Source organism: Erithacus rubecula (assembly GCF_903797595.1).
Source record: "Erithacus rubecula genome assembly, chromosome: 8".
Lineage (NCBI taxonomy): Eukaryota > Metazoa > Chordata > Aves > Passeriformes > Muscicapidae > Erithacus > Erithacus rubecula.
The window spans coordinates 11,373,835-11,401,035 of NC_136659.1; the positions used below are offsets into that span (position 1 = coordinate 11,373,835).

Sequence of the window (27,201 nt, forward strand, 5' to 3'; positions counted from 1 at the left end):
CTGTATTTCCATTCCAACAATTATCTCTGCTTCTCTCCCTGCCCATCCAAACAATCATATTATATATATATTATTTATGTGAATGAGTTAATACCTTGGGTTTCTTGCAGGAGTGCAGGCTGTATATTTGTGGAAATGTTCCAGGGTCAGCCAATATTTGCAGCAACTTCTGGTACTCATGAACAGCTGGAGAAGATCTGGGCGGTGAGTAAAATACACCCTGAAATGGAAGAGAAAAAGAATCCATTGCTCCAGCCTACTTAGTTTTGAAGTCCTAAGCATAGGTCCTGTGAATAGCAGAAATAATTTGGTCTAATCTGCCAAGTTCACAGCAGACTTTGTAACCCATTTTATATTTGGCAACTTTCTTACAGACACAGGAGTAAATCAAATGACTTTCCTTTGATGTTTGTCATCTCATCAAAAATTTAAAGCCAATTAAAGTGACATCAAATTGAAGAAGGCATAAAAGGTGTGCAGGTACTGCAAATTCTGTTGCTTCTTTTTAAATCCTTTACTTACTGTAGGATACAGCACACCACATTCTCACAAAGGAGCTGTAATACTGCTCCACAGCTACCTTGAAAATGGCAAGACCCTGAGGCTTGTCAGAGATCCTTCTTCATTTTAACTTGGCACATTTTGTATCATCCAGTTTTTATGGTGCACTCTAGAGACTGATTTTGGATAATGGAGAGTGTGAAATTACTTTATGAAGGTAACAGTGAGTGAGAAAAACATATTCAGGAGCTTCCTAAGTTGTTTTTTCTGCTGGGGAAGCAACGACACAGAGCCACATTCCCAGAGTTTGGTAGAACAGGGCAGTCAGCAGCACTGACACGTTCTGAGCATTACAGACTGACTTGACTCAACAGCAAGGTCAACTCTGCATTCATATCAGATCTTGGTGCAGGTATCACTTGGTCTGTTCAGCTGGAGGAGACTGAGGAGGAACCCTCACTGCAGTCACAACTTCCTTGTGAGGGGAAGAGGAGGGGCAGGCACTGATCTCTTCTCTGTGGTGACCAGAGACAGGACCAGAGGGAATGGCCTGAAGCTGGGTCAGGGGAGGTTTAGGTTGGGTATTAGGGAAAAGTTCTTCACCCAGAGGATGTTTGGGCACTGGAATAGGCTCTCTAGGACAGTGGTCACAGCACCAAGCCTGACAGAGTTCAGGAAGCTTTTGGACAATGCTGTCAGGCACATGATGGAATTGTTGAGGTGTCCTGTGCAGTGCCAGGAGCTGGATTCAATGATCCTTTTGGATCCCTTCCCACTCAGCAGATTCTGTGATTCTGTGTCTGCCCTCTCACATCTCCTCTCAAGGATTTAGTCTTATGTGTAGAGTGTTTCTGAAATATGGGTTTTCAAAGGAGAAAGTACGGAAAAAGTGAAATTCATTAAAATCATGAGAAATTACTTTATAGCCATTAGACTGGGTAATTCAGATTTTTCCAGTTTAACCACTTCATGCAGAAACACTCCTGCTTGGTAGGGATTTCCTCTCTGCTTGTAAGTAGGAATGTGAGACAAGTGCATCCAGTTCTTATACTGGAGTTCAGTCCATTTAAATAAATGCTGAATTTCTCTTTCATAGAGAGTGGGGGGAAAAAAGAATTATCAGGAAAAAAAATCCATACTTGGCCAATTAACAAGGTTCAAAGCCAGGGCAGGGTCCAGTTTCTCAGAGTGTGAATGAAGGCTATCCTTACACTTATGTCTCTGAAATCTCTGGATACATTTCCTGTGGTTTTGCATTAGAGGGTTATAGCACTATCGTAATTTCTCTAATACCATAAAACTAATACCATGATTAATAGGATTTGTGCTGTAGAAGGCAAAAAACCCCCTTATTTAAAAATCATGAGGAAGTTTAAAGAGCTATGAAATAATTAGTGCTTTTCACAGGAGGTTTTATGATATTATACAGCCTGGAATGAGGCTCTGTGTTAGACCAATATTTCAAAGCTCCTTAGAGGCTTTCGATGTCTAACTTGAGATATTTTGCAAAGTGTGAGGTTCAGAATGGGGATTCCTACTGTTTTCTAATAGTCAGTTCCTTTCATGTACTAGTAGTAGAGGCACCCTGCACTGGTAGAGACCATCTGCATTTGTGTGCACGAGCCTCTCACTCAGCTCACTCATCTCCATGTGGGAATATTGGTTCAAACCCCATACAGATACATGGCTGGAAAACCCCCATTCTGTGAAATGTGTTTGTCCTGTTGAATCACCAGGACTGACTGGCTGTCATTTTACCAAAAATTCTTCTAGAGGCAAGTGCTACCTAAAGCAGTCTCCATCTCTCCTCTCTATCCCTGGCTGCTCATTGCTGCTCCTGTGTCACATGAGGGGCTACATGGACTGGGGACCCTGCCTCTTTGTTTTCTCCCTGGCTTACTCTAAATGTCATATATCTCAGCTTACATTTTAAGGAACAGGAATTGTCTGTCATATGCAAAGGATAACTAATGTGAGACAAATCTAATGTTGGAGAAGAGAAAGTGAATAAAACCCCTGAAACTCTTCATGTTAAAATTTTACTGCGTTTTAAGGAAACCTGGTAATTCTTGGGGTTGACTGGATGAAAGCTTTGAATGCTTGGAGCTAGCAGTATGATTTATACTACTATTTCACATGCTCTGAGCTTTTCTTAAAGATGTGGCTTTACCTCTTCAGCACAAATCATCCATATCAATAGGGACAGGGAACTTTGCATGAGTTAAGTAATAATAATAACAACACAAAACATCTGCAACTGCAGAAATATAGATATGCTCGATCTCACACCTTTCAGCAACTAAAACAAAGTTGGAGGAGGCTTTACTGGCCCAGACTTTGCTCAGTGAGCAGCTACTGCTGAAGCCCACAACTCCCAATAAAGGCCAAAGACACTGCTGAAGCTCTGTATCCTTCACAGTGAGGTTCTACACTGCTTTTCAGCTCCAGCTACTAGACCTGCCTGCCAGCTTTGCTTTTTTGCCTCAGAATGCAAGGATTTCTCTCAGAGCTCACAGCCTGTGCTGCTGCTGAAGGTACCAGCTGCTGCCAGTGCAAGTGGGCACAGTGAGTCCCCAGTGCAGCTTTGGTGTGGAAGGACACCCTGAGCACTGAAAAGGGCTCAGCTATGTGATCCCTGGGCTAGCAAACACAGGCAGCAGTGTCATCTGGCAGTGAAGCTGCATATGCCTTCACTGATGTTCCCAGCAGCAACAGCATTCAATCTCAGCAGGAGTGTTTCCTGCTGCATAATCAAGTGCTAAAATGTCAGTGTTCTGTTTGCACAGTGGTAGATCCAGCACCAGCCAGGGCAGTGTAATTCTGCATTGGTTTACAGGGAAGGCCAGTCATTCTCCACTGGCACTGATTCCTCCAGCTCCACACCAAGGCAAAGAATAGCAGAAAGAGGTCATTGTTCTCACTCTTTCTTCTTTTGCAGGTATTGGGGGTCCCAACTGAAGACACCTGGCCAGGATTTTCCAAGCTCCCCAACTATAACCCAGGTAGGATTTAACTCATGAGAAGGCCAGCTTTTTCTCTGAGCCACTAGCCACTCCACTGTTGGGTCAGTAATTGTTATTATGAAAAATCCTGTGGTTTGGTGTTACTAAATCCCTTGAGCTCCTTAATGACAGTGGTGTTATAGGACCTACAACAAGACTGGGATTGGCTTAGTTTGCAAACAGAGGCACATGTGTGGCAAAGTTGCCTCACTGAGTGCTGGTGTATGTAAGTCTAATGGAAGAATTCATTGCTCAAAGTCTCACAGTGTATTTAGTCTCCACTCCTCAGTGGAATGGGGAAAGGACCAATGCCTCCTGGTTTAGACTGGAAAAGCTGACAGGCACCTGGAAATGCAGTTTATCTGAACTTTCCTTATTTTTATGGAGATTGGTTTGGGGACCTTTAAACCTCAGCTTTAAAGGTCACTGTCCCTGATTTTGATGTGGGCAAGGTGAGAAATCTGTGTGATTTACAAAGCTGGATTCTTTTATTTCCACATGGGCTGGTAGAGAAGTCTGTGTCCTGAACTTCAAAGGGCCAGTTGTCTCTTATTTTGATGTGGGCAGGTTGAGAAGTATGCTTTGAAAAGCTAGCTCAGTCACTCTCCCTCTCCCTCTCTCTCTCTCCCTTTCTCTCTTTCTCTTTTTGTTTAATGTTTTCTCCTGGGAAAATATATTCAAGTGTCAGTGAGGGGGAAATGATGAGCACTGATTCTCAGCCTCTCAGCAGGATCATACTGTAAGAGAAATATAAAAGTGAAATATTAAAAACCTCAGAATGTGAAATTCACCCATCCACAATCTAGCCATTCTCTCTCACTTATACCACAGGAGAGTGGTGGGGGGAGCCTGTCTATCTGGACAGGGAAAAAAAAAAGAACAGGGGGGAGAGGAGGAGGGAGAAGACGTGCTTTGAGCAAGAGGTTTACAGGTTTAGTAGAGCATAGTAACATCTTTTCAAAGAAGTGGGTGTTGCTCTGTGACCCAGTCCAAGATGCCCCTCCTTTGATTCTGGTGCATGAACACTAAACAGCCCCCATTTTCACATGGTAGCCGATATTGGCAGAACAATAACCTGGTCTCACACTCGAAAGGACTGGAATCTTTCACACAATTAGCTGAGACACATTAATCAAACCAGCGTGAAATGGGAATGTGTCGCTGTCCACAGCAAGTTTAATTTGGATAGCAAGCAAGCACAGAGCAGACAGCTGGAGGAAGCATTTTCTTCTCTAAGTTGTAGAAGGCCTGGCTGGGTAATCTATGAGTGGAGAAGAGTAATCTGGGAGATACAGAAATGCTCATGTGTAGGAGGAACTAATCACAAAGAATTTTTTTTTGTGCTGATCACCTTAATACAAAACCTCAAAGATACAAACACGAACTCTGAGTGATGATGGTTAGGTATCCTGGTGCTGTGCAGAGGGACAACATAAAAGTGCAAGCATTAAGGCTATGTTAGCAAAGAAACTTGCACAGACAGCAGAGAATGTGAGTGCCTAGAACTGCCCTGAGTGGTGATTCCTCAGCTCTGTTTGGTCTGAGTAGCAGTGCTGTCCTCTGCTGCTGTGCAGGGTGCCAGTGGCAGGGCTGGGAAGTAGAGGACAGGCACCTGGACAGCAGGGCAACATCCCCAGCCAAGTCGAGCTGTCATAAGCATTTTTCAAGTCTGACTTGCTTTCAGACTTGATAGAAAGTTTCCCTAATGGACTCCAGAGTGGCAGAACTGACCTGCACTGTGCTGTGGTACTGGGATGCTGATCCCTTTTGTGGCTGGGCCAGGCAGAAATGCAGGACTCAGAGGACACTGCTCTGTTGGAGCATCCCAGGGAACTGGCAGACACATGGAAGAGGGTTGCTATGTCAGTGTTTGGGGCAATAACTGTGTTAGCTGGAGAGGCAATATCCCTTTCCCCTCTTAAGAGCCTAAGAGGCTGCCAGCTGTTCCAGCCACATACAGGAACCAAGCACTTGGCTCACACCTGGATTACACAAACCAGTCTGAACAGAAGGCTGTTCTAAAGCTGGACTATTTGCCTACTCATGCACTAAATCAATTCACTTTTTCATAGGACTGCTGGTAAGAAGACAAATTAGTATCTTTGTTTAAAGCTAAGTGCCATTTATATGCTTCTGGGCACTTCCCCTCCCTTCCCTGAAGCACAAAGCTGTCTCCCCCCCAGGACATGCTCATCCCGAGTTCAATCTGTGGAGTCTGCCTCAGAAAACCTTCTCTCCTGAGGTTATTCCCAGAACGTTTGTGCAAATCTGGGTGCCTGGGTTGGTTCAGATAAGCAAACAAACTTTGGAGCTCTTCCCCAAATCTGATGGTTTGAATTCTTTTAGCTAGTCCTATTGATGTTCACACTGAGCACAGGCAGCAAACAAACAAACAGGTTCCTGCCCGCGGCAAGGAACGAACACGGGCAAAACAAAGCACTGAGGTGTGATCCTATTCTCATTGAAGTTGATGGCAAAACTCCCACTGGATTCAGTAGCATAGGCTCAGCCCCAGACTCAGATTGTTACTGGAAGGGTTCCTGGGCCAGGTGGGTTAGTAGGAATCTTTGAAATGAAAACTGGAAGCCTTTAGATGTTTTCCTGTCGCTGCCGTGGGCTTGAGCACATCCTGCTGCAGTCTGAAAAGGATACAGCATGGGCTGTGGGTCTGTGAGTCAGGCACACACGGGGCAGCTGGAGGAAAAGCAGCTCCTCTGCCTCCTCTATGGGCTGCCAGCAAGGGATGAATTGTACAAAGGAGATTTTGGCTACCCTGTGGCCCGGTGTCTTGCACAAAGATGTTCAAGAACAGCCTCATGCCCATTCCATACAGTCTCAACCTGACTCCAGGTGAATGGGAAGGATGGGTGAGTAACCCATCCGTGGCCAGCCCTTCTCTCTGCAGGAGAGGCACTTGGGGTAGGGAATTCTGTGCAGTCACAGGGCCTGCAAGCAGGCTGGAGAGCCATTCCCTGGAGGGCAGGAAGGGCTGGGAGAGCTGCTGCCCCACATCTCAGCACTCGCTGGCGTCTCCCCAGCTCCCCGGGCTCACCAGCCCTACCCACAGCGACAAGGCTCTGCCCCGTGTTTGTTCATTTGTTCTGTTCCCTCATTTTGCTTCCCCTGAAAGAGGCAGTTGTAGCTCTGTTAACACTATTTTTGAAAGCTCTCATGCTGTGTGAGCTCAAATCCTTGCATTAATCTACTGCTGTGTTCATTTCACTGCGCTGAAAAGCAGTGAGTTTAAATCCCCTCTAAACACCACTGGTGACACCAGAAGGCCAGTGTTTTGATCCAGCCCCATTAATGGTTACAAGTTTGAATCTAGACAGCAGGGGTCAAGGGCAGGAAAGGATTAGGAATCACAGCCCATGACATTAAGCTAGTGCTTTTGCCAGACTGGGAACACTGGAGTGCCCAATGCATCAAGTTGTTCTTTGTTTCCTTTTTCTGACATTTGGATTCCAAAGAGTGGGAAGCAGTGCACATCTATCTACAATGAGATGAACTGAGTGTGAGCTTTACTTCTTGATTTATTGCACAGGCTGAATGATGAACTTGCCTATGCCAGGTAATATCACCTCACTGAGCAGATACAGGTTTCACACAAGGCATTTTCAGATGCAGCAATGACTTTCAAATAAAGCCTAGTTTTTCACATATCTGCAGGCTTTGGTATGCTGAATGAGATTTAGAAGCTTTCCAGAGTCACTTTGTGCTCCCAGGTACGGATTTTCAGTGTCTGTTGCGTTTCCAAAATGTCACCAGCAGATGGAGGCATCCAGCAGCAGGCCCTGAAACGCAAACTTCCCATGACATTTGTGAAAATGTAGATGAAGTCTGCATTTCGACTGCTTTTTTCTTTTTTTCCTTTTTTTTTTTTTTTTTTTTTTTTTCCCCTGTAATCTCAGTTTTTATGCTGATGCTTCATTTAACACATGGGATGGTTGAAAACTGAATTCTAAAACGGTAAAATTTTTATTGTCATAATAAACTGCATGTGGCTTTGATCTCAAAGGGAAGAGCAGCACTGTAACTAATGTGCAATGTATGCTAGCCAGGGTATAGGGAAACTTCCCATCTGTGTGGCAATGGGCACAGCCTGCAGTTTCCAGCCTGCCACACAGACAGAGCTGTGCTCCTGTCCTGAAGCCACAGAGATTTCACTAATGAGAGAAATGTTCTCTGTGAGCCTGCAACCCCACTGCCTTCATCCAGCAGCACTCGGCATCCTCTTTCTCTCTCTTCATCAATTAGGAAAGTTTAACTTTTGTCCTCTGGCTTGCTTGCCTCATTATCAGTCCATTAGCCACTTCCACCTGGGTTTTCAAATGGGAAGGTATTTCCTCATTAGCACACTCTGCCTTGCATAAGGATAGAAAATAACAAACCTAAGTGCTACCTTTCAGATCTGCTCATATGGTTAAAAAAAAGCCGATCAGCCCTACACAATCCCATCATTTCATGTCTAGATCATCGTTGAGAGACGATTAAATCAGTAGTTCATCCACTTTTTGGAATGATCTAAATATTCTTTATCTTACCTTTATGGAGTAGCTGTTTATAGTGTTTTACAATTTTAGATTGGTCTTAATCTTACAGTAGGGAAAATATTTACTGCTCTGTTTTTACCCTGCTCAACACAATGGGGCCTCAGCATTCTCTAAGGATTTGTCTATATGGGGTCAGTCAGGAGATTAATCTGAACTGATTTAAAGTGCGTTAGTTAACTGCATTAAATCCATGAGCAGAGACACACTGTTTTCTTGCCCATATCTTCCATTTATAATCAAAGCTCTGTATACTCAAAGTGGCAAATTTGGCAGTCCTCACTCAGGCTGAATTCTTCACTGAGAGATGTGTTTAGACAGGGACAGGAGTAGCTGGCTCACTGTCTCTTACACTATCCCTTGCAGATAATTATTAATCTCCAGGTTATATAAAATATAAATTTAAGTCAAGAGGCTTGCTCAAGACAGCAAACACTATAATTCAGGTATTCCTCCTAATTCCTAGTAAGCAAGCTGATATTTCTATTTTGAACGTAAAGAAAATCCTATTTCCTCTTTGGAATGTTAATCCTGAAAATGCACTCCACAAAAATAAAGACACATTTCACTAAGATATCATTGAAACATTTTGGCCTCCTTTACCAACTGAATATGCATTTTTAAAATTCTGTGTTAAACTCATTAAAGAATATTAATGTTAAAAGATTTCAGTAAAGTACAGTACTTAAGTAATCTTGGCATTTTTACTAAATATTTAATGAAGTTGATATATTGTCATAGAATGCTTTCATCTCACAAATCAAATTTTTCTGACAGAAAGTTACAACATCTAAAAGTTTTTGGCCAGCAATATGAAGAGGCCTCATACAGAAATACCTCATAAAGAATTTTTTTTTGCCTTTCCAAACCATTTTAAAAATTGTCTTTCTCCTATTCTATCTGGAAACTACATCTCAATATGGGTAATTTATTTCTATACTTTCATTACAGTCAAAGGGGCAAAAAGAGGGGAAGATGATGCACTGAAAATGTTACTAGTGATCCAAGAGGAATGTTCTGCCAGCCTTGGTGACTTATTTGGGAAGGGAGCATTCAAGATACTAATATATAACTTCTATAAATTGGTGATATTCCAGTGCTCTGGCACATAAACAGCCATGAATCCCATCCCAAGCTATATTCCCCTTTACTGCTCTAAAAATCACCTTAGTATTTGGTGTAGGAGAACAATTCAATCCTGAGCTGTTACTTACCCTGGAACACACCAGTGTTGCCTGCTGGTGGTCTCACTGCTGTGGGGAATGCTTGTCCAGGCTGAGCTGGAAGGGAGGATAGCACCACCCTTCCTGCTCTCCTGCCCATAACTGGAGTGCCACTGTTCATTCTCTGCTGTCAGGAAAAGGTGGGTAGAAATTGCAGCATTTCTGATGCGAGAAAATCTCTCTGTTGATCAGCTTTACAGGGAAATTTTCCAGGCTTAAGCCATTCATTCATATCTAAGCCTGAGAAAATTAATGCTTTACAATAAAACATTGGAGGAATGTATTCCTCTGTATTTACCACAATGTTTAGAAAAATGTCCTTGAAAAGTATCAACATGAACACAAACTTCACAAAACTGCAAACTCTGCTAAGTTCCAGTCTGATAGAGATCACAGCAGTCAGTGGGCACAAAGACTCCATGAGCAGGGATAAGTGGACAGGCAACAAACCTAGTGAGAGCTCTGGGCAAGAAGACAGTGGGATCCAAGTGCCTTGTCCCTGTCCCCAGTCTCACTGCTGCATCCATGTAGAAAAGCCCCATGTACCCATGGGGGCAATATGTGAAGCTCAGCCGCCCCTTGGAAAGCCAAGACAATTGCTGGGGATTCAGGCCTTCAAACTTCTTTTTGCTTCCTTTGTGTGAAGGCTTTAGGGACTGATGCTGCTTTTATTGATGCCAAGCTAAGACTCACACTGTAACAGGAGGAGGTTCAAGGCCCTTACTCACAGATATATGAAAAGAAAGGGTTACAGAACTGGAACGGCCTTATTAAGATCAATGCAGGTACTCAACTCCTATAGGAATAATGTATATCTACAAATAATAAGATGATAGATTCTATAGGGCCCTTTGAAATTCTGAGCATATTTTTTTGTAGAGGCTAAAAGAATGGTTTTGGCTTGATTTTAATTTAATCTTGTGATTGCATATTACACTTTCTAGAACTGGTTGCTTCCAGGAGACCTCAGAGACTCCGAGTCATCTGTGACAGGTAAGCTACCTCTAACAGCAATGTCAAAATTGCCTCTGGGTTTATTTGTTTCTTTATGCAATCATTTAACTTGAAATGAGCTCTTTTGGCAAGCCTAGGAAAAGCAGGGTGGCTCTGTAGTAACAAGCAGATCTAACATCAGTTAAGCAACTGATTTTGAGAGATCGCAGCAAAGGTAGACACACAGTGGGTTTATTATTCTCAGGGGAGTAGTGATTATTCTGAGATAAGCAGTGATTCAGTGACTTTGTGTGCAGTTTTCTGTGGGGCACAGTTCGATTGAGAAGGTTGTACTTTCCCAGGCCCTCTTGCCCAGACTGAGGACAGACTTTACACTGTCCCAGTTTTCATTTTTGAAAATAGACTGTAGGAATGTTGCTCAACTGTGGTAAGGAAGACATGCTAGGACAGCATTTTCCTGAGACAATGAAATAATCTTGAGGAGTGAGGAGAAGAAAAATCACATTCTTAGTGGCCAAAGCTATGAGATGAAGGCCATGGTTACACACACAGCTTGACCAGACACAACAGCACTGAATCACTCCCTGGTGTCCTAAGGGAAGGGAGTATTTTTTCAGGCACATATACAGAGACACACACACACACACACACACACACATACACACAGACAGACACACTTATACAGAATGTATATATGTATCAGTGAAAGAAATTTATAATCAGACAAAGTGCCCTAACCTAGCTGAGGGAGTAATTCAAATCAAATCCCCCTAAACTGATTTTGAGGCACACAGCAGGTTTTATAGATATGTAGGAAAAGACAAGACAGGATTTGTCCTCAAGATTGTGTACATGAAGATGTCAATAAATAAATATCCTTAGAGGACATAACCACATTTTTCATTGCTGTTTATTATCTGTTCAGCTGATTGCTTGGATCCAGCCCTGCTAGGAGGGAAGTGTGCTGCCCTTCAGAGCAGGAGTTCCTAGATGCTGTTCTAAATGGCTGAACAAACATGCTAAAGTTTTCAGCACAGGTTACTGAAATGCCAGCCATTGTCATGCACAGCTTGAGAAACACAGAAAGCTCAGTATGTCCCAAACCCTTTTAATGCAGCTCCTGAAACAGAGCAAATCTTCTCTCAGTCTGAACAAAGAAACAAGTATATTCCTTGCAACTGTGCCGTATCGCACTTCTGCTTTTTGGCTGTAAGTCTTTGAGAGACCCTATCACAGGTCATACCAAGGGCTGGCCAGCACCTCTGTGGCAGAGGTCTGGGCTGTATGTGGGCCAGCTCCAGATCTGCCTTAGAGCCCTGGTGCTGCCATGGCCCAGTAACTGCCTTGGAACGCTCAGCTTGGGAGGAGGAAGGAGCTGCTCCATGCAGGCACTCAGCCATGACTCTCCATGGACAACTGAGAAATCAAAGGGGAGCTCTCCACAGAGTTTGGCCACCACCAGGAAGCCTGAGCCATGGTGGGAAGCACTGAACTGTGCTGCTGCCCAAGGTGGGAGCCTGCAGCAGCAGGGACTGGGAGGGCAGAAGGTTCCCAGTAAGACCCTGCCATGGAGGGGCAGCCAGTCATGCAGCTCCAGACTCTCAGAATGGACGCTTTGGCTCCCTGTCCCAGCCCTGATCCCCAAGGAACCGTGTGCTTGAAATGTTTTGCTGGAGGTGAAAATTCAGCAATTATCTACCACAGCGAGGCCAGATACCTTCTACAAATTTGTTTCTTAGGGTCTCTTTCTCTCCTTCTGTCTTGGTGCTTTTTCCTCTTCTTTTACATTTTACATTTTATCTTCTCAAAACAAGAATGTCAGCATGTTGAATGTCCTATATAGGGAGGGGGAGTGCAGGAGCAGGGAGATCCCAGCCCTGATGTCACTTGGAGGGAAAGCACCATTGGGGGCCAAGGCAGGAAACACAACAGGCTATGCTCTGAAGCTGAAATGTGATCAGAACAAACAAACAAAGTAAAAGCTGTAAAACTAAATTACTATTTTTGTTTGTTTCCTTGTTGGTTTGTTTTTCTCTTCCACTTCCTTGTCCCCAGCTGTGTGCTCCTCTAGAGAGCAGCCACTTGGCATTGCTATTTGCTGGGCATGGAGCATATGTGTATTACATTTATTTTAAGCACTCATCCCAAGAAACAGATTCTTCTCTGTGAATCCCCAACACATTTTACAGCCAGCTGCACTACTGTTATTGAGATAGTAGAAAATTTGTCTGTAAACATGAGTTTGAGCTGAAATCCTGGATGGGTATACCCCAACATAGACAAACTCAGATGGAAAAGCATGAAAAGCTGGGCTGGGTTTATCCAGCTCCCCTGTGTCCCTCTCTATCTTTGCCTCAAGCTGAGAAGGGCTGGGTCATGTTCTGGTTCCAGCTTTCTCGCTCATCCTCATCTCCTGTGCTGCTCTTTCCTTCTCTTTTCCTAGGATGAGCAGGGTGCCAGCAGCAGAGAATTTGGCCTCCAGGATGCTCACAGCTTTCCCTCGAGGCCGAATCTCTGCACAAGATGCTCTTCTTCATGGCTTCTTCAGCCCCCTGCCTCCTCAGCTCTGTCAGGTTCCTGCTGGTAAGTTAACTCTCAATTTTACCTTGCCAAGGAAGAGCTGCTACACGTGATGTTTACTGTGAGTTTCCTCTCTATTTTGAAAGTCTCTGCCATTCACCTGGAGGTCTCTCTTTTCTGCCTGCACTCCCTCCCCACTCCTGTATGCTGCAAAGTTTACATCCTGTGGCAAATTTGACAACTTGTTCTTCTGTTTTCTTCTACTTGACTATTGTTAATACTACAATGGGACCTAGAGAGGCTTCTACCATGGTCCATCTGCAAAGCAGAGGTGTATATGCTTTGAGAGGTCATCTCTTCCCCATTCTGTAACCCCAAGGGCCTGAACATTTCCCTGCTCACACTGTGTGTTCAGTGTGACTCACCTGCTGGTCCCTCCTAATGTCCTGAATTCCCATCTGCTCAGCATGGTGTGCTAGCCCCAATTCCCTTGGACTGCTCCTGTTCTTCCTCAGTTTGACCAGCTTTCTCTTCTTCCTCCCTTGCTCCCTTCTCTAAGCACACAGCTGCACACACAGTTCTGCCTCTCCTGGCCTCAGCTGATAACAAATACAGGGTTTCTCAAGCTGCAGTTCTGCTCCTCACTAGGAAAAGCTCTCTCCTATCGGGCTGCAGGCCAAAGGGACCTCACATTCCCTGTTGCCTCCTGGGTACCCTGTACATTAGTTAGTTTGGTGGTGTTTTTTAAGATAGGGGCAATTAAGGAAAAAGCCTTCATGGTCTGTGTTGTCAAGCTATTGGAAAACCAAATTTCTGGCTCCTGTGACACATCCCAAGTGCAGAAGCAGCCAGCTAGCATCTCTCCCAATCCCCCAAACTGCTGCCCTTCAGAAGGTGCTCTGTGTGTGTATGTGCTTGAGTGAGAGACATCTGCATTCCTTTTCTGTTCACCCAGCCACAGAGCACAAATCTACTTTGACACTTTTAGAAAAATGAAAAGATGGAATCTCGCAGGAGCCTGCCTGTGCCGGGGGGGGAGGAGGGGAGCACGCACAGCAGGAGGGAAGTTGACTTTTCTTTATACATATAGGGTTTTTTCCATGCAGAGTTTAAATTATGCCTGATAAAAGGAGTTTCGTGGATGTTTCAGTTCTTTCAAACCCTCCTGGCTTCCTCCCAATTAAATGAGGTTTGTCAAAGCCACAGGGCTCTGCTGCTGCCAGAGAGGCGGACAAGCACTTCCCGCAGTGACATCTCCAATCCCCAAGGGAGAAGATGAAAGTGTCAGTGCTGAGAGAGAGAGAGAGGGAGAGAGAGAGGGAGAGAGAGTGGAAAAAAACAGGTACAGAGACAGACAGTGTGAGAGGAAGGGAGAGAGTGAGGAGAAAGAGAAGGAATGAGAAAACAGATTGGCATAATGTGTCAGTCTCTCTGATATGCTGCCAGCAAGAGGACAGATTCATTTCACCTGGGTTTAGGCACCATCCCATATTTATTATGCCCCATATTGCAGCAAGAAGTACCTTGTGGACAGGAAGCTGCATGGCGTTATCATAGCAACCAGTGTGTTGAGAGCAGAATCAAAGTGCACAGGGCTGAAACAAGTGCAGTACAATCATGCAAGACCATATTCATGAGTGACTCATTAAGCCTGTAAAATTTAGGCTATTCTGAATAATTCCCAATGTAGCCATTGCTATTGCCATAATTGTTCAAGACATTTGCTCTCTTGTGTCACTTTGGCATAACACTATTTTGGAATTTAACTATATAATTTTAAAATTCTTGTTGCTATGATAACAGTGCAGATTTCAAATATATTCTGTTCCCACTTTGTTCTGGAGGATGCTGGCTATTAGTTGCCATCCTCTGAAGGGGAAAGTTAAAACAGAAGGGCAAAGAGTGATCTGGAGATGAAGAGGAGGTTAATTCTGAGATGTGTGAAACAGTAAGAGGGGAAACAATATTTAAAAAAAAATAGAAGGTTCTCATAAGAAATTATTCTGTATTTTTATGAAATAATTGTATCTGTAACTGTCCTTTTTGTAAGTTGTTATGACAAGTTGGAAGCTTGAGGATGTTTTTAAAGGTCAGTTCCTGGGAATAAATAATTGCAGAAATTACTGCTTAGAAGTTAGGTACCCCTCCAAATAGGATGTTTCTGATTATTAGGGGGAATGCTAATGGTTAGAGGCTGGCTGCTGCCCCTGGGAAGGGGGAGAGGGAGCACTTTGCTTCCTGGAGGCCAGCTCCTGGAGAGTAGAACAGGTTGCTGTTGCTGTGCTCATCTGAGCACAAAGTGCTGGAATAAAAGAGTAGCCTGTGCTCTAAGGGAGGAAGAAGACTGTCCTCTGAGAGTGGCTGGCCCACAGATGGGCCTCTCCTACAGCTGCTCACTCCTGTGCCTCTTGCTCTGGGAGGGGGTTACTGAGGCTCAGGTCAAACCTTGCTCATCATCTTGGTGGCCTTAAATCTACATGTGCCATCAGCACATCTCAATATAAAAACAGAGAGAAGTGCAGGGGTTTCTCCAGCTCCCCTCCAGTGTGGCTAGTAGCTGAGGGGTGGCAGTGATGACATTTTGTAAAACCAGAGCATTTGCTGTCCTTTTCCTGGCCAGAGCAAATCCTGAGACAATTATCTTTGTGCAGTGCATCCCTGCACTGCAGCAGCTCTGATAAAACGTCAGTCTAACCCTTTGCCACCTGCTAAAGTAGAATGTTTTCTGTCCAATTAATCCCTCCTGGAAGAAAGATGAGATCCTTGAATCAAGAAAGCATGAGCTGTGCTCTCAACTCAGTGTCAGTCCTGAAGTGCAAAGGGCCTTCTGAGGAGGTATCTCACTCTGTTGTCAGACAGGTCAGACACAGTAACAATTGCAGCTTATTATTCTTAGTTATAGATTTGGTTTATTTTCCACTCTCTTTTGCCCTCTGTTACTTTGGAGCAGGCTTGCCAGCAGGGAAGGTAAGCAGTGGATTTGGGGTTACCAGCAGTGCACTCCCAAGGAAACACACTGCAAGAAGAGCTCTGGCCAAACCCTGCAGGCACAGGGGCCAGGGAAGCCTGAGCTGGCAGCTCAGATCCTTTCCCCATGGGACCCATGTCCAGTCTCACAGAGAGCTTTCTCTCAGTGCAGGAGAGGTTCAACCTCAGCACAGCAGTTAGTGAATTCCAGGATGTGGCCATGAGGAGGATTGTGTGTTGCAGGGATGGGGTCCTGGCTTTGACTAGGAGGCACTCTTTTTGGATACAATTGTTCTCTGACTGTTACCTCCCCCAGCAACACAAAACCAGAACACCAGGTGATGAAGACACTGTACAATTTCTCCTGATGTTGACAACTTGATGTTGACTGCCATTTTAATGTCTGTTGAGTCCAAACTAAGACAAAGCAAGTAAGCAAGTGTGGGAATGAGGAGGTTAAGGCTGCAAGTCATTGCCTACCAAAAATCCCATTATTATTGGGATTAGCCAGCACTGGTAAATGTTATCACAGGGGACCTATAAAGGAAGATCTGGCTTTCATGACCCCTTGGTTGGGTTGGCTGGTTTCCCTAGGTTCTCCTACACAGCTAAAAGGTTTATACAGTCACTTGATTTTTTTTTTTTTTTTACCACTCTGCTTTGTGACCTCTGTGCACAGTAAACAGCTATCCTTCACTGCAAGTCAGATACAGACACCTAGAACATTCCTACCAGTTGTATGAATATGGTTATATGTCTTAATACAGGAATAAACAAAAGCTGGTGATGAGCAGGAAATCAGCTGCCCCTCCTAAGCCAGAAGCATTCTTATTTGTGAGTTGATAAAACAAATCTTCACTTGACTCAGGAAAACCACTCCTCACTTCACCTGTGTGATCCCCACAGTGGTGGAAGATCTACTTGCCTTCATACTGACAGGACATTAAAGTTTTGTGTTGACATTTAGCCACCATCCTAGGAAAGAGCTGTTGTAACACCACAGCAGATGCTTGCAAGTGCACAGGACCCTGGACAAGTTGCCCTGTTTAAGCTCTTCCCTGAATGCTGTCCTGGGGCAGGCATTGTGCTGGGCACTGTTCAGGAGCATGGGGCAAAGGGGAAGATAGGAAAAGAAGGCAAATTTCCTTTGCTCAGTCCCCAGCTCCTGCTCTTGCAAAAGCAACTGGCGCAAAGTTTGGCCCACATGACTTGTGGAAACAAAGTCCTACAGACATGGATCAAATGCTCTGACTCCCATTGATCTCAGGCCAGAGAATCTCTATAAAGGTCTTATTGTTCAGGGAGACAAACCGCTCTTGGGGGGAGAGCTGTTAATGCTGCTCGTGGGGGCAGACACTATTGCATCAGAGGTTAGCAGATGTTTGTCTGTATTTTGCCTAATTGTAAGTTATAGCTGAGGTTTTTTTAGCTTCCATTTTCCCTTTTACACTCTTAAATGCAAATCTGAAAAGATTTAGTTGCCTTGTTTGCTGTGAAAGACATCCAGACTGGAAGTCTCACACAGTCGTTTCCCATCCTCAGGTGCACTTCTGACTTCACCCAGTTATCAGCAGGAATGAGTAAATGGGGAGGTAGTGATCAGGTTTCTAAGGCACAAAAGTTAAAGCTAAGTTTGAGATTGTGACAGCAAGCAACCATGAGCATAGGAACTCAATTAGCCTGAAAGACAACTATCTCATTATCTTTCCTAAAATGATATAAGTACATAAGAATATAAAAATTTAAAATAAACTCTCTATTGACTGTCTAGATGACTGAATTTCACTGCTCAATTTCTTTAAACACCCACTTTAGTATTTATTTATTCTAAGCGTGAAGCAGCTACGATAATTAGACTGTCAGATTTGGTAAGTTAATGAGGAGTCACTGGAGTGGAAGGTTTTGCATTTGTGAGATTGCTGAAGGAGAGAAGCTCTGTGCCTTCGCTCTATCTCTTTTTTCTTTTTCTTTTTTCCCCTCTGCTGGGTGGGAAGGAGAGAGCTTGGCAGTGTGCAGATCCATTTGAATCCTTTTGATTAGCGGGTTGCATTTCTACCACTGTTCTACCAAATAGTATTTTGCTGGTTGCTCCAAGAAAAAGAAAAAGAAAAAAACAAAAGAAACTGCAGATGAGATTTCTAGAGAAGAGTGTCTAGATTAAAGAAATAATTTTCCAAAAACAATGAAGGAATGCAGCTGTGAGAAATAGGATCTCGAATTAGTTTATATTGTGGCTAATGTCAGAGAAGAGCATTAAGAAAGTAGCACAATGAAGGAAAAGGACCCTTTTGCAGCTTTCTCTTTAACCTGATTTTTCCACAGGACAATCAGTGCTCACAGTTCCAGGGGTGAGACTGCAACCTGAAATCTGTGACCTGTTTGCTTCCTATGGAAAAGGCTGTGTCTCAGGAGATTCGAGCAAGTTTTGGTAGAAATCATGGATGGTTGAATAATCCTTGGGTAAGCATGTAGCTGCCATTGTCAAAGCTGCTGCCATCACCCTTAGCACATGAATTCCTTCATGTATTGAAGGTGGAAAAACAGATCTGATACTCAGGGTTGGATGATCACATTCCAGGGTGAATGAGAACAAAGTGGGAAATCTCACATTCAGAGAGAAGAGATCAGCAAGCCAGTGGCCCCCAATTAACAATGTTCAGTGGTATCATGGGAGGTTTGGATTTGTTTTGTCATATTGCCAAGACTCAGACCAGTGCCCTTTCCTCCAATGCCTCCCCAGCCAAAGTATTGCTTCATTTCCCCATTGCTTAAACTGACCAAATGCTTTGTTCTCCTTTGTCCTTGCCTACTGAGTTCACATTTCATAGCTTGCTTGTTTTGATTTCACACACATTGGAACCTGAGCAGAGCTAGGCAAAATCTCCTTATCTTGTAATATGCTTGGTTTTAATTAATCACTATTTTAATGTTACACTTCAAAGTGATGCTTCAGCATCAATATTTTTCTTCTTTTTGTTACAGGAGACCAAAAGCTCACTTAAAATCACTGTTATTGAAAGAAATTACCAGAAAATATCTTTTTATTATATCCTGTCTCTTTGTTTACTTTGTGCATTTGTTAGCAGCATGTGTCCTGTCAGTGTCACTGCTGGGTCTGTGTTTGCAGGGCAGACCTGGAAACTGATTTTGAGGCCAAATTAGTTTGACTATCTTATTGTCTGCCAAGCTAAGAGGCAACTTTAGGATAGCAGGACACACCTCAGCTACCCATCTGTGCTTTCTAGATGGCATGTATCTGCCATAGGATCAGGTCCCAGCCAGGTTAGTGCCTGGTCCCACAGCCTCTCCACCCCTTCTGCCCTCATCATGTGGACAACAGCAGGCAGAGAGGCCAGCCTGGAATCCTTTTGAGAAAGATCTGACATTGCCAGTGCTGTGACTGATTGGGTTTTGGAGCAGCCTGGATGCCTTCCCTGCTCACCTGCTCAGCTGAGTGCAGACAGGACGGCTGCTCCCTCTCTGTGATCAGAGAGGAACTAATCCTGCCAGGAAAGCTGGCTGTCAGTTCCTCTAAGGCATCTGGGACAACTCACTTGAGGAGGGCACTCATGCAGCAGTGTTCAATGAACCTGGATTTGGCCCATTTTAAATGATTTAGAGATCATTTCACAAATGCATCATTTAAAATAGTGAAAACTTTGAACTAGTAGGAGAAACTCTTAAACATTTTTAATATATTAACCTGGCCTCAAAATGATTGTGTCCCTTTTTTTTTAGCTGCTTACAAAACATGCTAAACAAGCTTAAATGTCAACTCAAGTTATCTTCTGCAGCTCATTGCAGGAGAATGTTCTACATGTGATGGTGTTCATATTATTAATTCTCCTTTTTAAAAAGGCATCTGGGTTCAGACATGCAAGCAAGGTTATAAATGAAACAGTAATTTTTTTGTCATTTTAATAGGCTACCAATGGAAAGCAGGGGGCTCTGTATGCTTTTTCAAATCTAATGAGAGAGAGATAGGCATCTAAAGCACAACAGCCTCACGCTGGCACATGAGAGAATGGAATTTCCTGGGAACATAATGAAACTGGCCAGCCTTCCTTCATTTGCCAACCTGAGTTAAGTTACAAAAATAGACAAAACCAAAAAGCTAAACATACCAGGCTCCATCTTGAATCCATGGGCCCTGAGCAACACAGCAAGGGACAAAACATCATCACAGACTCCTCCTTGTTCTCTTTTGGGTTTCAGGAAAAGATGAGATGCTGTCAGTTGTCTATCCCAGGGTGATGTATACTCCATGCCAACACTCCACCCATTTTCTACCCTATTTCACCACCACTTTCTCTCTACCTGCTGAGGAGGAACATATGGGTCATTGGAAGCTGCTACTGTTCTCATTCTGCTTCTCAAAATAAATATTCTGATAACTAATGGTGTGCTTCCTACATGTATGTGATACTGTACCAGCTAAGGATAGCTGAATCTACAGGAAGAGAAGAGCCTGTTTTAAACCAGCTTTTAACAAGCAAAGTGACTGAAGGCACTAGCCCTGCAGAATATTTGTAATTGGGATTCATTTTTCTTTTTGATTCAGGACTTAGGCCATGGATCTTTACCCTAATAGAATTCCTCTGCAACAGGGGCAGATTGTACCTTTCCTTATACCTAGGACCTTTGAAATAGCTCTTTATGTTGACAAAATGAAGAAAAATCTTTGAGATTATAAAACAAGGATGCAGTTTGAGGAATGGGGTGTGTGTTTTTAAAAGTCACCTTTCAGCAGAAGAGAATGAAATTGTGCAGATGTCCTGCCTTTTGTTTTTCAGAAAGCAATGTCAGAAGGATTGACTTGGCAAGGAAGATGTAACAGCACAGTCTGGACACTGGACTTGCAGAATATACTCAGCCATGTGTCACTTAATAGAGAGCTCCCTGGACCAGAAGATTGATGTACAAACAGGACAGATGGGGACTGACAATTGAAAGAATGTAGAGGTTCATCCAAGGCTTACAGAGACCTGTCATTCCTGGGGTGTGCCTACAATCTCCTTCAACAAAAGAGCTCCTGAGGGAAGGAGGGGATTAGTCAAAAGTTGAGTGAGGTCTCCAGGGAAGATGGTTTCTTGGATAGAGTTGTCAACAAAAGGAATTGTTTAAGACTATTTGTTATAATTTCCTAGAGGGAGCTTCTGCCATTACTAACAGGATTACCAGCATACTGGTTCCACACCAGCAGAGCATTAGACATGTGCATTGCAGACTGGTTGCTTAGAGCTGAATCCAGGGGTCTTATACAGCATCCTAAATGTGTGCAGGTGTTGATGAGCAGAGGGGAGATGGCAGGGAATTCAGATGCAGCCAAATGCAGTCCATTTTTGGTCCAGCTGTTGCAGAGAGTCCTGGCTCATTAACGAGTTTCCACAGTGTTTTAATCTCCTTGATCTCAAGGCTGCTAACAGACTATGAGAAGGAAAGCTAATCTGAGGTGAGTGCTGATGGGGTTACATGGGGAAATCAGAGACCTCTTTCCCAACTGCAGTTACCGTGAAATTTCTCATAGAATTCTTCCTGGAAGAATTGGGAAAGCAAATAATTTACTGTGTTGAAGTGCTAGTTTGCTTGGTTTCAGTTATCTTGGATACTTTTTCTTAGCTCTGGGACACAGAAACCAGTAGCCTTGGTGTAACCTTACAGCACATTTGGGAAGAAAAGACAAAGGTAAATCAGTGAGGTGCTGACTTACAAATCTTCTTGAATATTTTAATTTATCTCAGTAGTGTCACTGGCATGACTGGGAGAACTTCTCTGAGCAAGAATTTTGCAGAGCATTGAGGCACTGAAACAAAACCAGTCAAGGAGCTATGGGTGGCAGCCATAGAAAGGTGAGCTTTTAGGGTAAGAGAGCTGCCCCCCTCCAGCCCATCATTTATCAAACACATACTGCAGATCTGGGCAGGAAGCAGCACAACTGTTGATGTTCCCCTTTGCCCTTGCTACAGACATAATTTCAGGTATGCATAGATTAGCTACATTAAAGGGACATAGACTATCTGCAGGCACTGCTCAGTTAAGAGGACAAGATTTTCCTTAGGTTATTTTCCTTAAAATTCTCTGCCTTGATGAAAGGCAAACTATGTTCCAAAAGTCTTTCTACCTCTAGATTGCATGAACTTGGATCTCCCAAACATCTGTCACTCTCAATGACCTGACTTCCCTTTGCAATACTAAATAGAGCAGCTGTACATGGTGCCCAAGTTGGGATAGGGGTTGTTTTGCATTCCTTTTGCATTCTTGGAGATGTCTGGACTAAGAGCAGTGAAGAAACAGGATCTCCAGGGCCTGCAGTGGGATGGTTGTGGCTAAATGTCTGCTCCTAATTGAGAGCAACTCCATGCTCAAGATACATTAAATGAAAGGATTTGTTATGCATGGGCAGTGAGGGATCTAATGATGAGAACTGAGTCACTTTTCCTCATGGTCTGTCCAGAGCATCAATTGTAAATTTCTTCTGCCCTGGAGCAGTGGTACAGAATGGCTTTGCTGTTTTACATAGCTGCCACCCCACAATGCCATGCCATTGCTAAATTTAGCCATATGCTGAACTGCCAAAGAGTCAAATGATAATTCTGTATCTAGAGGGATAGAAAGCCAGGAAGACTCTGGAAATGCTGCAACCCTGCAGTCTTCCCTTCATTAACTCAACATTGTAGGCCCAATGCCTAAAACATGCCAGACCTCCTCTCTTCAACTAATGGGAATATTATTTACATCAGAAGGACTAATCTCAATAGGTTTTCCATCCCCTGGCCTGCTCAGTCTCAGGGGCAACAGCTTTTGGGGAAAATGGATGTAGTGTTGTACTGAGTCAGAAAGAGTAGGCAACAAGAAACATGTCTGAATTCATGTACCAAGTCAGTGCCACCCAAAAAGGCAGCTCTGCTTCCCCTCATTTCCCTCCCTACTTCAAGCTTTACAGTCTTTCTCTTTTTCTCTCTGGCACCTTTGTAAGCCTTTGAAGAAGTGATTTAATTCCCTAAACAGATGGAAGACTATGAACTCTTTTGCTGACTTAGTTTTTCATTGTTTTAGTGAGCTGAATCAGATTATGCAGGGAGAAAAGTACCAGACTTCATTCATGGATGAGTGTGGAGTAGGAAAGGAGGAGGTAGAAAAATCTCTATATTTCATGTTCTCTTATCTCCAGCCTGTTCACATCTAGTTCTAGTGGGGTGATCATCCCCTGTCACATCTGAATTGCATGTAAATGGAGATCACTGTGCATAAAGGTCATCAAACTGTTTCTTCTCACCATCTAATAAAAAAACCAAAAACAAATCTGAGGTTTTTGAGAAATCCTTTAACATCCTCCTTCATGTAAAGAGAATTTAACATCAGACTTAAATATTTGCTTTAAAAACATCTGGAAGTAAATGAAATAACTTCTTTCCCAGGCCAGGATTCTGTTTTGTTTCAGCCTGGAGCAAGTCTGTTGGCCAAATTATATACACCCAAGAAAAAGCTTTAAAACTAGCAACCCCCAGTCTGTAATGGTGCAAGTGGGCAATGTTCTTTAAAGTGTGTGTGGGGGAGGGAGATGCCAGGAAACCCCCCCCCCCCACAAGCCAGAAGTGCATTTGGGGAGCCCAGATGAAAGCCCTGGTGCGGGTCATGTGACAGGTGTCACTTCAGTAATGATTTTGGGGCAGAGATAAAAGCCCCCGCCGGCTGGCCATGTGACACCGCTTCATTACTGCCACAGCAGGTGGTCGCACAGCCTCAATGCCTTCATTTTTTATTATTTTTTAATTTTTTTTTTATTCTGTGATAATGAGAAAATGTTTAAACTTCCATCCCTGTGTTTAAACACTTCTTCGTGCTGACAGCAGCAGGAGATCCCTTGATCAGCTGTCAGATGGGAAAGTGCAATTTTTCTGGAAAGTAAACAGCGTGTTTGCCAGTTGGAAATCATTTTCTGTTTGTTGGGACTGCTAGTCGTGGTGTGATGGAGCCGTGTCACAGCATCTGACAACTCGGGAGTGGGGAACAGAAAACAGGCTGAGAAATCGGGTTTAGACTATGCCTCTGATAACAGCAGCTTGAGATTTTTGACACTTCGTTATTGTCATTGTGTGGAAAAAAACACAACTCACGGGTTGCTATGAAACTTTTAAAGCAGCAGCTCGGTGCCAGTGTGAATGTGTTGGACCTCCTAAAAGAAACTCCTGCATTTTAATAGAAACTTTCCTAGGAGAAAATCAAAAAGGACACAAAGAAACTGAGTAGGCGTGGAGATGTGTGGAGGTGAAGGTGGTCATATCTCATTCCTGGCTTGCAAGAAGAAACAAAAAAATGTCTTTTATTAATAAAATTTACATGGTTCTGATGTCACATAGACTTGGGTAGCCCACTGGGAATTTCAGGTAAGAAAAGGAAGGCAAATGTGGTCACAGGGTCATGCAAAAGAGCTCAACCCCACCCTGAGCCTAGCTGAAATCAGAGGTGTTATGGACTCCTTTGGAAGTACCCTGGAACCTAACTAAGTTAACTTTAAATGCCAATCACATATTTAAAATTTTCCTGTTAGGCAAATACCTTCTCAAAGTCAATTCCTGGTGAGAAAAAGGAGATACAGATATTATACACATAATTCTAATTAAAATTAGGGTTTGAATGTGCCTATGCAGAGCCACACACAACATTTTTCCTAGGCAGACACAGACAACATACGAGCAGAATTAACAAATCAACCTGATTTCAACACCGGGAAAGTGAATTACTCAGAGCACTGCTCGAATCACGTAAGAAACATTCGCAGCAATTACGTTCCGTGAAATCCTTGATAGCCTCCCAACAAATACTTTCCTCTGCTGGCTGCACTGCAGCATTCTGCCTCTTCCTAAAGATCCCAAATAAAAGCTTCCTGCCTGTTCCCCAAAAACCCTGGAGCCTCCTTGCTGGGGCTGGTGGGGCTGGGGGCAGCAGCAAAAACCATCCCGAGCAAAGAGATCCGATCAGAACCTGGCCCGTTGTTAGCAGTCATTAAAAAACATTGCACTTTTAATAGGAGCTTATTCAATTAGCAGACTAACAGGCTCCATCAGATAAGCTGGGGATTTCCCTGGGAATCTGAGTCACATACGCTGAAGCTGCTCTGCGCTGTATGGTTAACTCCCTGTATGCAGAACCAGCGTGAAGAGGCCAAATCCCAGAAAGGTTTGTTTTGAGGTTTTTTAGGGAGAAGCAGGAGCCCTCAAGGCCTCCGGAGGTGGCGGTGCCGAGTGAGTCACACACTCTGAAAGGACCCGGGAGGACGATGGCACCAAACTCTGCTCAGACAGGATCTGCCTCATCTCCGATAAACACGCTGACATTTGGCAGCCTGACAGCTTCACAGTCCCATAAGAGGCTTCCTAATTAGAGCCTGGGTGAGAAATAATCCACAACTTGAAGTTTGTCTCTAGCTTCCTTGCTGTACTTTTTTTCTCCTCCCTTTTTGTGCCTTTTTCCCTTTCCAGTGTTTTCTCTCACACATTCTCAGCGCATCCCCTCCCCGCAGGCGGAAGCTGTTTCAAAATCCAAGCAGGATAAAGGGTCACTTTTGCCTGTCCTTCCTGCTCAGAACAGCTCCCAGCAAAAGCACCCCTCGCAATTCCAGCACTGCCCTTGAAGGAGATGGAGAGATAAGGCAGGGGGAAAGGACAGAACATGGTGAAGTTTATAATGAGGCAAAGTAAAACCGGTCTGGAAGAAAACCAAGCCAGTCCCATCCATTCCTAGTCAAACAAGTAGGGCAAAACTAGTGCTGCAGGGACTTTGGGGCTCTGGATCCAACCCTGAACTTTGCTTTCCTCTTCAGCAAGTGACCCAAACAGCAAGTCATGGCATCCTGTACACAAGTAACAGTGAGAAACTGTAACACAGTACCCTGATGCTGCTGCATCATAGAAAGACATTCAACCAGTTGGTCGTACAGTGAAATACATTTTTAGCAATATGTACTGGTACACAGTTTGACCTTTCAAAGATAAATCATACTCTACTCATTTACCCCATCACATATATTTTCTCTGAATAGCTCCAGAATAGTTCTTCAAATGGAATTGAGATTATATCAGTATTGGCTAAGACAAGTAAGACTCTTTTACTGTATTTATCTCTTAGAGGATTATTTGCTCATAGTGGGATTGACTGTTCTCTATTTAATATTCCAAAGTCTTTTCCAAGGTAGTGAAACAAGGTAGAAGGCTCTTAAAATATAAGTCACTGTATACACTGCAACATCTTGGATACACATACAAACATCAGAATTCACTTTTTACTGGAGGATTGTTCTCCTACACTGTCCTCCTCAGTGAATATCATATGCCCCATATCATAGCCACCAGAAACAGGCAGAAACTTGGGATTCTCCATTCTTGGCCATACCTTACATCAGACAGCTCTCTGTATTACCAGTCAGCAGGATTCCAGACGATGACATGGGAAAAATACCTGTAGGTAATTGGCCATTAGCTCTCTCCTGAGCAAAGAGAATTCATTCAAAATATGCAGTTGAAGCTATTTCCAGGAAATATTTAATGCTGAGATACTCTGGAGGATCTTCATCTAATATCACTAGAGCCCAAAATGCATCTTACCCAGAGGACTCTGAGTCCTTGGGGAGCACCTTTCCTTGTAGTTTTGCTTTGGGGGCTTGATTATGATTGCTGATGACCAAATGCTTCCTGTGTTGCATGTCTATGCATGGTGCAGCTGTGAGAAAAGAACTGTGGTCCTACACCTTTGTACTGGGAAGAACAACCCTGCACAAAGACCAAAAAGGGCCATATCATCCTCCTCACCTGTAACATCTGTACTGCTACAATGCTGAGGCAGAGAAAATTGTTTATCAGAATGGTATTTCCAACAAACAGATGTTTGTGAAGTAAGCAGAGATACCTCTTGAGGATTTAATATTAATAAATTCTCTGATTAGACTGGAGATGTGTGTTTTTTACCATCCTTCCCTATAAACTGAAGTATGGGTTAGTATGCATTATTTATAGATCCCAGCCCACCCACTTGCTAGGAACTCCCCTGAAGCTGTGGGAGATGTAGCTGCATTCATAGCCAAACATCATCTCCAGGGTCCATGTAGCATCATGGCAAAATTCTGCCTTTCAGCATGGTAGAAACCACGGAAAAATTAGATGTTGTACTGGACCTAAAATATCTGGCTCCATTCCTGCCCTGATATTTTTTGCATGACAAATGAGTGTAGACACACAGAAGGAAGAGAGCATAGAAAAGGGGAAAGCTCTTTGGGAGGACTGAGTGGGGAGGAGACAAGGCAGAACTGTTCCTCAGTGACTTGTTCCTTGGGTATCTGTATTTTCTTGTGGCTGCAAAGTGGGAACAGGGGTCAAAAGAACAGCATTGTACACACAGACGCCTGCTTGAGAGGATCCATTTTAAAATTCAGGAGAATCAGTTGCCAAGAGCAGGTGTAGTAGTACAAGAGAAAAGAAAAACTGTGAT

The 27,201-nt window shown here is 43.6% G+C and overlaps 1 protein-coding gene across 1 annotated transcript in view; it reads left to right on the forward strand.

The window, feature by feature from the left end:
• CDK15 (cyclin dependent kinase 15) overlaps positions 1–22,939 on the forward strand; it is a 36,558-nt gene extending 13,619 nt beyond the window's left edge. Inside the window, exons 8-13 of the mRNA XM_079311525.1 lie at positions 111–204; positions 3,440–3,503; positions 10,221–10,269; positions 12,674–12,813; positions 18,040–18,177; positions 20,511–22,939. Of these exons, the coding sequence (XP_079167651.1) occupies positions 111–204; positions 3,440–3,503; positions 10,221–10,269; positions 12,674–12,813; positions 18,040–18,149 (457 nt within the window). The 3' untranslated portion in view covers positions 18,150–18,177; positions 20,511–22,939. The remainder of the gene's footprint in view (positions 1–110; positions 205–3,439; positions 3,504–10,220; positions 10,270–12,673; positions 12,814–18,039; positions 18,178–20,510) is intronic.
• Positions 22,940–27,201: the final 4,262 nt, after the last annotated feature.